At 32.2% G+C, this 11,821-nt stretch overlaps 1 protein-coding gene across 1 annotated transcript; it reads left to right on the forward strand.

Annotated features, from left to right (window-relative positions):
• Window positions 1-7,866: 7,866 nt before the first annotated feature.
• On the forward strand, window positions 7,867-10,919 carry LOC149201545 (cytochrome P450 85A1-like). Its single transcript, XM_089401305.1, has 9 exons — window positions 7,867-8,045; window positions 8,901-9,222; window positions 9,307-9,463; window positions 9,599-9,903; window positions 10,018-10,104; window positions 10,213-10,297; window positions 10,394-10,500; window positions 10,591-10,712; window positions 10,817-10,919. The coding sequence occupies exons 1-9, from the start codon at window positions 7,867-7,869 to the stop codon at window positions 10,917-10,919; spliced, it is 1,467 nt and encodes a 488-aa protein (XP_089257431.1).
• The last annotated feature ends 902 nt before the right edge of the window (window positions 10,920-11,821 follow it).

Consider the following 11,821-nt stretch of genomic DNA (forward strand, 5'->3'; position numbering starts at 1 on the left):
CATTAAATGTATGGGTGAAATGGATGAATTTATATGTACTATGTATAAATCTTACCTAAAAAAGCATATGTTTGGAGCATGGGATCTATGTCGAGGTGAAATTGAATGGTTTGAAGGATTTCCATGCTTAATGCAGTTACGGCAAGCAATTCTTGTTATTCCGGCCAGTACAACAGTTTGTGAAAGAGGTTTTTCAAAATTAAATCGGATAAAAAAATGAGGATAGGTCAAGACTTTCTTTAAAAACATTGAATATGTTAATGTTTATCTCTCTCAGTGCACCTCATGCTCTAAATGAGGTAGATTGGAATGCTATTTATGATGAATGGAAAGAGATGAAAACTCGAAAACCTCTTCCACTATGAAAATAGATTGAAAATAGATTGAAAGAACTACTAAGTTTCAGTGTTTATTACCATCATTGTCTTACTCTATCGAGCACTTGAATGAACCATTTTGGTTAGTGAAAGTTTTTAGTTTTATACCATTTGACTTTTGTAAATGAAAGCATAACCATATTTTTCAAGTTTGCATGTGAATTTTTTCTAACACATATTGAATGTAATCATTGCAAGATATTGCACAAGATATCTTAAGCTGGAGGACCACAACTGTCAAAGTTTTATAACTGAAAGAAAAAACTATCTTAGATCAATTTTGCAGCCAAGTCTAGGGACTGTAGTTCCAATAATTTGAGATGTGCAAATATTGGAAGTCTCGGCTTTCCAAAAGAGTTTTAATAGACAATAAAATAGTGATTTGGTCAAATCTGAAGTTTATAAGCTAGAATTACAGTGATACCTCCTATATAAGCTAGAATTTATTTTTAATTTTATAAATGAGACCTTCCATATACTTTTAATATAAGTATTTTTGTTTCTTCATATTTTATGATTTTGTCCCTATAGTTGGTTCAATTGTTGCTGAGTTCAAGGCCTCTACAATACGATCTTATGTGGTTACATTTCTCAATCACACGTGTAAGAGTAATGCATTTAATAATGCAACCTTTGACATAGTAGTATCTTTTTTATTGTGAAAAAATAAAAGGAAATTTGAAAATAATTTGCTATTGTCAATTGAATTGCTCTTTTCTTTTTATGCTTTTCATTATGAAGTGAAACTTGAATGTGTACCCTTTTAAATGAAATTAAAACATGCCCTTCAAATTTAATCACTAATGGAAACTTTGGAAAGTGTGAGTGTTGTTCGCCGAAGGCGTCCCTATCTCAAACCCACGTGGAATGAGAGGATGTTGACTTTTTTTTTTAAATGCGTAAATTAATTCTCAACAGAATAGACCAGAAGATGCTTCGTCTGAGTCGCAGATCAACGGCTCCGGAGCGGGAGAGCGTGAAGCATTGAATTTTAATTCGAACTAATTGAAATTGAAATGATTTTGAACGTGGTGGCGGTTGAGTAAAATGGTGGGACGATCGCATTGAATTTTAATTCGAACTAATTGAAATTGAAATGATTTTGAACGTGGTGGCGGTTGAGTAAAATGGTGGGACGATCCATCTCGCCGCTCGTAACGTTGTGCCTGTGTGAAGTCAAAGAGCCATCACTTTGACTCTGCAAGTGGTACATGAATCGTTTGTTAGGAAGTGATGTTTTATGGCCTAGAAATGTAGGCTATGCTTAAGTCGATTGCGGATTCCTGCAATACTTGAGAATCCGACGGATATGGGAGCAGTTTTTTTACCCCGTCCTTGTCCAGCAAATTCCTCACTATTCCGGAAACAACTTAAGCTCACTGGAAATGTAGAGGATAACGTGTTTGATTTCTAATGTCCGACTGATACAAAGATTGTTAAGGCGAACCGACGTTTATTGCGCATAGAACATCTAGCACAGGAATCATTTTGCACGTCCGGTGAAATAGACTGTAAAACCGAAAGAAATGAAATTTGGGGTCGAGTATTCGCCTTTTTATCCAGGAAAGCCTGATGTTATCCCGTTCTATGAGCAGAACAACACATCCCCCTTTTCTGCTCAGGAAAAGCCAATTGACTTTTTGAAAATACAGGAAAAAACAGACGCATTTCATGCTTTGTATAAGGTCTCGTTTGGAGACACCCCTACGAAATAGCCAAGCACCTTCAGGCGAACTATGTCCTCTGATATTTCTTATAACATGCTATTTTATTGATGACTCGGGTGTTGGGGTCGAAGTAATTGAAATTTTGTGGATACAACTTGTGTAGAAGGATCTTGTTGGTGCCATTGCATTGTTTAGGGCAGCTATATATGCCAGAGACCGTGTTGACAACGCATTGAAGGATATGGCCCGTTGTGATGAACCAGTAGAAGTAGCCACCATAAAGTCCTTTAGACACCATCCTGGAATGATCTAGGTATCAAGTAGTCATCTACTCCGGAGCTTTGAATTTCGTTTATAATCTATATGTGGCATCATAATTTTCTTTTCCTTTTCTTAACATGCTAAATACGTTACAAGTAATGGAAATTAGTAGTACTGAATTTTTCAGTTTCGCCTCCAGTTATTCTTAGGTCATAGTGGGGGAGTTGATAATGATGGCAATGAGTTCATAGTTTATGTATCCTGTGAAAAGAGGCCTCGTTTCCAACACCACAAGAAAGTCGGAGTGATGAATGCATTGGTATATTCATTGCTATGTTTAAATGTTTATTTGTGTGTTGATTTCCTCATATGAAATTCATTAATCATTATGCTGAAGATGATGATTGTTATCAACCATTTCTCCGCTTAGGTCCCAGTTTTTACTGTCTCTACAAATGGCTTCTTCCTGTTGAACCATTATATAAACAACAACAAAGCTCTTCCTAATTCAATGTGTTATACGTGTTTTTTTATGGATCCTGCTCCTGTGAAGAAAAGTTGTCTTGTACAGTTTCGTCAGAGAATTGATGGCATTGATCGATGCGATCTATATGCTAATCATAACACTTCGTTCTTTGATGTAAGCATTGAACAACACCGAAATGTACTGCACTGTTATATGCAATTATGCATTTTCATATATTTTAGCCTGGCATATTAATTCTAAAATATTTGAAGATCATCTTGACAGATTTCTATGGTATACTAGGGGCTATCATTGCCAATCCCTTGCAATATGAATTAATTCATGGTGGTCATGGCGTGATCCCAACCAACGTAGAGTTCCAATGTTGGGCATAAAGAACAACCAAACCATCTTATTAATTTTGACTTTAGAGTTCTGCTTCTTGGTCAAAATATATAAATCATCAAATTTTCAAAAAAATGAAGCTTATTACAATAATAAATTTTTTAGTTTGATGTATAGAGATCAAAACCTTAAATTTCATTGTTTAATAACAATATCATTTGAATTCAGCATGGACAAGGAATTTCGATTATTAGTGTTTATAAAGCTCTGACTTTTACCATATTGATATCAATACTTCCGAAATGTTTCTTCCAAATTTATGTCATTTTTATGGTTTGAATGGATACACAAATTGATAAATTCTAAACAAGTTTTAAACGATCATTTTATGCCTTATATTTTAGTCCACATATACTTGCTAAGGTATTACATGTTACATAGTGAGAGAATTAAATTTCCACACACTACTAAACTTACCCAGATTGTAGGAATGAAAATTGGACAATATACGTCATATTGGGGTTCTGAATAAGTCAAAGAATTCAAACACATTGTTTAAAGTGTAAGAACTGAGTGGTATGGTAAAGTTTTGGTTGTATGGATAAATCCCAAAATACGGTTTATTTTATAGATTTTGTTTATTGAGAAGCAGAGGGCATTCATGTGAATTTTTTTTTTTTTGGGATATTTATGAGAATTTATTTTTGAAGTAATTGGTAAAATAAAACAAGTCTCTTTTCATTCTAAGGGTTCTTTTACTATTTAAAAAAAAATACAATAAAGAAAAGTTCTTACAAAATAAGGAGGATTATGAATTTGAGGCTTTTTATGAACATGATAGTGAAATATTATGGCTTCATATTGAAATTAGTAGTGGTTAGGTTGAGATGTTAAATTCTCACCTAAAAGTAAGATGTGGAATTTTGAAAGAGACTTTTATAAATTTGAGGTTTTTCATTAGTATGATAAAGAAATATTATAGCTTCATATTTAAATTAGTAGTAGTTAGAATGTCTTACTTGTCAAAAAATAATATGTAATTTATAGTATGACCATCACCAATTTAAGACGGCCTTGAGCTAAAATAATAAAATTTATTTAAAAAAAAAAAGAAATCTATTGCAATTTATTAAAATTTTTGTCACTTTCTTCTAGTGAGTCTTTGCATTTAATTCACATAGAGAACATATTTGAGTGACACATTTCTATTTTATGATTATGATTATTGATGTAAATTTTTCTCTATTTCCCTCATTTTAAAATACAACATTTAAAAAAATATTTATAAAAAAATAATGGGAGAAAATGAGAAAAAATGTCTTATGGATATATGTATTTTACTTGCAAATATAAGAGGTGAATGTATTAACATTTTAATGTGTAGAATGTGAATCATAAATAAAATATAAAAATGACATATATATATATATATATATATATATATATATATATATATAAAGAGAGAATTATTATTTCATTAATGGAATTTTTATAGATATTTTGTAATTCATTCATTTTTAATATAGAGTTTGACATGTATAACACACACAAATATATATATATATATATAGAAAAAGTCCTATGGATATATGTTTCCTACTTCTAAATAGGATTGGGGCATGTATTAACAATATAATTTATAGAATATGAATTATTAATAAAATATTTCAATGTCAACTATGTATATACTATATAAAACGAAAGATATGTGCGTTTTTGTTAAAAACAAATTAACATGGACTTTATATATATCAAGAGAGAATTCTTATTCCATTAATAGGCTTTTTAAGGAGATTTTTAATTCATTAATAGTTTAATATGAAGTTGACATGTAATATTTTAAATATATGTGTGTGTGTGAGAGAGAGATAGAGAAAGACCTATGAGTATATGTTTTCTACCTCCAAATATGATTTTGGGTATATATTAATATTTTAATATATAGAATTTGAATCATAAATAAAATATTTCAATGATGATGATGATGATTAACATCAACTAAGACCGATATGGTCTATCGAACCTTAAGAAAGAAGTAGTTAATTGGGATTATTTAAAGTTTTATTTCTGTGATAAAAAAGGATAGAAAGAAGTGTTTCAGGGTCACTGTAGTTTTGTTGATTGAACAAGTTGAGGAGGCTGGTAGTGAGGAAAATGTTTTGGAAATGAGAGCAGATGTGAGTAAGGGCTGAAAAATCTAAGAGAAAGTGATTTTCATCTTTTACTCTCTTATTATCACAAAGGAGGCATATTCTCTCATCCCAAGGAATCTTGGGAATAGTCCAATGTTCGGTTTCACTCTGGGGTTCATGAAAATTAGTTCTAATCCTTGCAATATTCATTCTCTTCTTAGCACAGGTCAAGATAAAAAGATATTTTTGGTTAGAAAGCATAGCGTTGATAACATCCTTATAGTATCTCAACTTTATTTCCCCCCCAACTCCTTATCACTCCATAACTTATCCTTCAATTTGGAAATAATGATGTTTTTAATATTATCCTTATTCTCCACGATGATCTCCTCCTTTATCTCCCAATAATCGAGCCAAGACATGGCATCCTTGTTCCACCTTCGCTTGAGTCGAAGGTGGTTTTGACTAGAGTTAGAAGCAATATTTGGGAGTCTCTTGTCTTCCATGTCGTATAACTTCTTCTTATAAATAAAATATCTAAACATAGTTGTGCATTAAATGGGGGAAATGCTAGCATCAATTAAGAGAATGGGATAGGGAGTATTACCTTTAATCTTGAGGTTGTCGGTTATGAATCTCTTTTGGATCATTTGAATCTATCTCCATGAATCTCTAGCTAGACTACAACACAATACCTCAGATCCATATAAAATAACAGGGGTGACGAGGGTCTCGAAGAGGAACTTTTTTTACTCCAAACCCAAATATCTATTGTCTTTTAATTGTTTTCAAGCTCATAGTAAGATTTCAAACCTCCTATAATCCTTTTCTCAATGCTATAGTTCCAGTTGAGCTGATGGTGGATTTCAATACCTAAATATTTCTAAGAATAATTATATTTAAGTAATTGTTATCATAAATGAAATTATCATAGGCGATTGTTTCAGATTTAATAATCATAGTTATTGTTAGTATTAATAGTCATACCCATGTTGGAACATTAATCACGGAGGGCTTTAAGCTTCTTATTGAGATTGTCGATAATCCTGACAAGAAGAAAGATACCATCAGCATGGAGGAGAAGAGTAATGACTATACGAGTGAGTTTTGGTCCTTCGAAACCAACAACTTCTAAACATTCCTCAAGCTCATCAATGTAAATGCCAAAAGGGGTAGGGGATAGGGTACAACCTTACTTAACACTGATGTTGCATTTAATATTAGTAGACCAACCCTCGGTGCTCTTAAGCTTGGCAATAACATTATCGTATAATCTAATAAAAATGACCCTTAACTCATGACAAACCATTATCTCATCGAGATTTTGCTATAAATTCTCTTAGGGAACCGTGTCAAAAAATGTTCTAAAGTAAACAAAATAACAGAAGAGATCAGTCTTAATGTTATTAAAATTCTCAGCAATGGTCCTAAGTGTGACAAGGTGGTCGATCATAGAGTGATGTCTTCTAAACCAAATTTCCCAACAACTCTTTTACCATGGATTTCAAGCCAAGTCCTAATCTTATTTTGCAAAATGAGCCCATACAACTTGGCTAAAATGTGGCAAATCATGATAGTCCTATAGTTAAAGGGAATTATTTTATCCCCAATTTTTAAATTGGCACAAGAAGGATTTGCATCCACAACTTAGGGAAGCCTTGCTTGACTACCAAGTTGAGGAGATTATGCAAGTGCAGAGTGAGGATGGACCTTCCAATTTTAAGAATTTCAGCTTGGTACCATTCAATATCCCTAGCTTTCCCGTTAGCAAGCTTCTTAATTCTGGAATCCACATCTTCCAAAGAAAAGGTATCTCCCTCTATAGGAGTGCTTTTGATGTAGCTCATGGTGTCTAGGGAGTCTCATCATTAACTTTGGTTTCAGATATTTTGGTGTTTGAAAGCAATTTGCAAAGAGTCTCACCCTTATCTTTGTTATAGTAAAATGTCAATCTTTATTAAATTTAAACCATAATTACTAAATTTAATATTGAATTTTGATTTTAATTTAATATGATACAATAACAATTTTCAATTCAAAAATTGATAAAAAATTAATAATACAATTCATTAATTTTATTTTTTATTTTAATTTTTTAATAATTTAATAATTAAAAAAAATAAGTCACTACCCTCCAAAATACCTCCTCTTTACTTTCTAATTTCAAAAAACTAACCTAAAATCTTTTACTAATAAATAGATGTTAATATCTAAATATCCAAAACTTATTTATGCATATAGAAATAATAATTACATTAATTAGTGTTAAAAAGTTATTTATCTAAATTCATATAAATAAAAATATATTTACAATTTTAATAATCATGTTTTCTGGGTCAAATTTGTTTACCCACTTTTAATATTCATGTCTAAATTATTTATGACCGCTTTTCTAGCATTCCATACATTTAAAGAAATTCTTTCCTTCACTGTTTTCTCGACTTTTAAAGAAATTCTTTCCTCCACTGTTTTCTCGACTTTTACAGAAATTCTTTCCTCCACTGTTTTCTCGACTTTCCATAAATATAAAAGAAGAGAAAGTCGAAAATGATATTTCCAAATTTATAAGTACCTTCCCATTCCTTTCCTTCTATCTGCATGCGAATTCTGCAAATGCAATGGAGAGCAGTATGATGATATGGATGTTCGTAGCAGGGGCTTTGGCAGTGTGGCGCTTTGTTTTACTGCGGAGGGGGAGCTTCAACTTGCCCCCGGGGACTCTGGGATGGCCCCTTCTGGGAGAATTTATACCCTTCTTTTTTCGATTACATGGATTTATAAGGAAGCGCCGGGAAATGTAAGCATTGCTTCCAGTCATGGTATTATTCGAATATGGCGTTGTTTGGGATTTTTTATAAAAGTTATATGAATCTTAAATGCCAGCGATTGCTTAAACATGTAGAAATTTGTGTAGAGTTAGATGAGTTAGTCTTCGGCGTTGTCTGCGCATTCTAATATTTCCATTTTTAAATTGAAATTTGATCTTTGGATTGTAATTTTGAATATGTAATTCATTTAGTGATTTCAATTTTGAATATGCAAATCATCTAATGGTTTCAAAAATGTGTGAGGTATTTTGATTTTCTTTCCAATTATACAAATTTAAATCAAATTTTATGTTTAATTATGGATAATGAATGCGCGAGCTTATCAAAATTTTAGATAAATATTTTTCAGATTAATCATATTATTAAGATTTATTCAAATTGGAACTAATTAATATAATTTATCTTCGTCACAAAATGTATACGTCAAAATTTACATCTAAAATTTAATCCATAAATCAGTGATCAGTTTTTAACTAGTTAATATAGTTCATCCTCATGACAATATCTGTATGTCAAAATTTAGTCCATAGGTCAGCATCTGGGTGAATATGAAATGAAACGTGTGAGATTAGTTAAAAACGTCTTAATTTGTATGTTGGGAAGTTCACAATATACAATATGTTGTGAAGTTTAGCCCAGCGATCTAGTCACTCCATAATTGGTTTGTCACTTCTCCATAATTGATTTATCATTTCCTGGTAGGTTAACTACCCAATTGTTAGATGGTTTTTTAATTCGATGATATAATATCTGACAATTTCTTAAATTTTATGTATAAAATGATAAATGCATTTCTATTAATGACTCACGTCATGTGTATTCAGTTACGGAAATTTGTTTAAAACATCTCTACTCGGATATCCTGTCATAATATCCACCGATCCGCACGTAAGCCGTTTAATTCTGCAGAACGATGGCAGGCTTTTCGTTCCTCGATACCTGACCTCCACATTGGAGTTAATGGGAAAGTCTAATTTAATGACAGCTCGTGGAGAAAGTCACAAGATAAAACGAGGAGGTGTCATGCGTGTCGTCGGTATTCCGATTCTCAAACGCCGGCTCCTCTCGGAAATGCAAAACGTCATAACCTCCTCTCTCTCGAAATGGGGAGGGAGAAATGTGGATGTCATCCATGAAGCGGAAGAGGTACTCATGTGGTTTTGATGTTCAAGAAATATTATTGTAAGGTTGTGAACATTAATTGTTTCGACTATTTTGATTTGGAAGCAGATGTTATTTTCACTCATGGCCAATCACCTGTTAAGTCTCAAACCGGGCACAGAGTTTGACAGAATGAAAGAAGATTTTTATGTTTATAGAAAAGGAATTTTCAGCGTACCGTTCAACATCCCTGGCACAACTTTCCACAAAAGCTTGCGGGTAAAGCGTTTGGTTGTAAAGAAATTTCATACCAACTAGCCTTTCTTATTCAAGAACTAAATGTTATAAAATGTACACACCTCTTATCTTTGACCTTTAAATGTGATTGGCAATATACGGTCATATCATCTTCTGCTTACAGAGCAATCGACTTATCAGATATTCCCTTTGGATCTGCAGAAGAAGAAAGAGCTTTGTAATCAAATCAGAAACATTATCCAGGCTAGGAATATGAATATGTTATCCCACGACACACATGACGACCTACTATCGTTGATGCTAAAAGAAGCAACAGAAAACGAAGATGGGGAGCTTGAATTTGCAGCATTTCACGTCATAGAATTCGTTCTGATATTGTTCTTCTCTTCCATTGAAGCTACACCAAAAATAACTGCTTTGGTTGTGAAGCATTTATCTGAAAATCCCAATATCATCCCAGAACTCAGAGTTAGTACAGTCAAATTTACAAGCTTATTTCTTTGACACGAATGCCATTGATACCTCTACATCTATATGATGATTTATGTACGTTAATCTTTCATGTCCACTAACATGATCCAGGAAGAACACGAAGCGATCAGACGCACCAAAGGAGAGAACGAGAAGTTCTCATGGGATGACTATCAATCAATGACTTGTACAAAATGTGTAAGTTATAATATAGATTTGTTTCATTGGTCTCCATTTCTATCCCTATCTTGTCAAACTATACTGGGAAAACCAATAACTAGCTCCCATTTTCTTTGCTTCTCCTAGGTTATCAAGGAGGCTTTGAGATTAGGGGACGGACTCTGGAACCAAATGCAATTGAGGAAAGCTGTCCAGAATGTACAAATCGGAGGTATGCCACGTTGTCACTCACCAATTTAGAAAAATACAGTGTTTTATCACCACTACTTTCTAGTTCTAACAACTGAATAAATGATTAATGTTTAAGGATATACGATTCCCAAAGGATGGACGTGCATAATATTTGATCAATTCTCCAACTTGGATAGCAAGCACTATATAGACCCTCTTGCTTTCAATCCTCGGCGATGGCAGGTGAGAGATATGCCCATGCCTTGGCCACCAAAGAAACAAAATTAATTCCATTTACTTGTATACTCACCTTTTACCTTGCTAAACTCTCAGGACTTGGATACGGATCGCACACCGTATATAGCCTTTGGAGCAGGCCCTAGACAGTGTCCAGGATATGAGTTTGCTATGGTGTTCATGTCGTCTTTCTTGCATCATCTTGTGACAAATTTCCAGTAAGAATTAATACTTTCAACAATACAAAACTCATGTTTGTTGTATTTTTTTGCTTTTCTTTTTATATTTTGATTTAAGAGCTACACTTTATGGCATTATGCAGATGGGATTATATTCTATCCGATGCTAGGTCGAGATGGTTTGATTCACCACTCACTTCAAGGATTAATTGGACATTTCGAGTGGTGGACTTGGAAAAGAAATAACTGTGTAAAAGTATATAGAGATAATGAGAAACAATGAGCAAGTAATAAATATAACAATTTAGAAAGCTTATCATATATGAGAATGCCCAGATGTTTGGGAAATTGCCTTGGGGTAACGGAGCAGGAACTTGACTGTGTCATGGTCTTTTCTTTTAAGTAATATGTCATTCATGACTATAAATAATTACAGTAGATTCAACATTCATCAACAATAGAGAGTTTTCTGATGAGTGATTCTTTATAAGACACGCAAATATGTTTAGCACATGAATCAATATGCCACTCTGTCTTCCATTCTCATGAGTTTAGTTTATTAAGTTTTTTAATTTAATTTTTCACGAGTTTTGTTTATTTATTTATTTATTTTTAAATTATAATTAGTTATGATGTTTATATTTAATTGGATTTTAAGTGTTTTTGAAATATGATTTTCTTTTTAATCTCGATTTCGTGGGGCAATGAGCTGGCAATTGATGGTATAGGTATCTTAATTAACAAATCACAAACATTTCATCCATCTAAAAAAAATTATAATTATAACAATTTTGAAAAAAAAATATTAAAAAACAAATTGACATTCTCAAATATATACTATTTAAATTTATTTATTTTGTTTAGTTTTTTAATATTATACATTAAATATAAGGAATGTGAAAATTATTAATTGGAGTTTTAATATTCATGTTTACCAATAATATAACACACTTTAATAATGCATTTTACAAGACTTTAGAGATCATATATCTTAACAAATGAGAAAAGAGAACTTTGTTATTATTAAGTAATGTAGAGTAAAAAAAGAATAATAATGTAAAAATATTGTTTTATTTGTTGTTTTTTATTTCAAATACCTAATTTACCTTGAAAAGTATGAGAGATTCAAAGAATAAATCATGAGATTT

This window comes from Pinus tabuliformis, chromosome 2_1 (genome assembly GCF_031772625.1).
Source record: "Pinus tabuliformis cultivar Carrire ecotype Pingquan chromosome 2_1, CPIR1, whole genome shotgun sequence".
NCBI classification, from domain to species: domain Eukaryota; kingdom Viridiplantae; phylum Streptophyta; class Pinopsida; order Pinales; family Pinaceae; genus Pinus; species Pinus tabuliformis.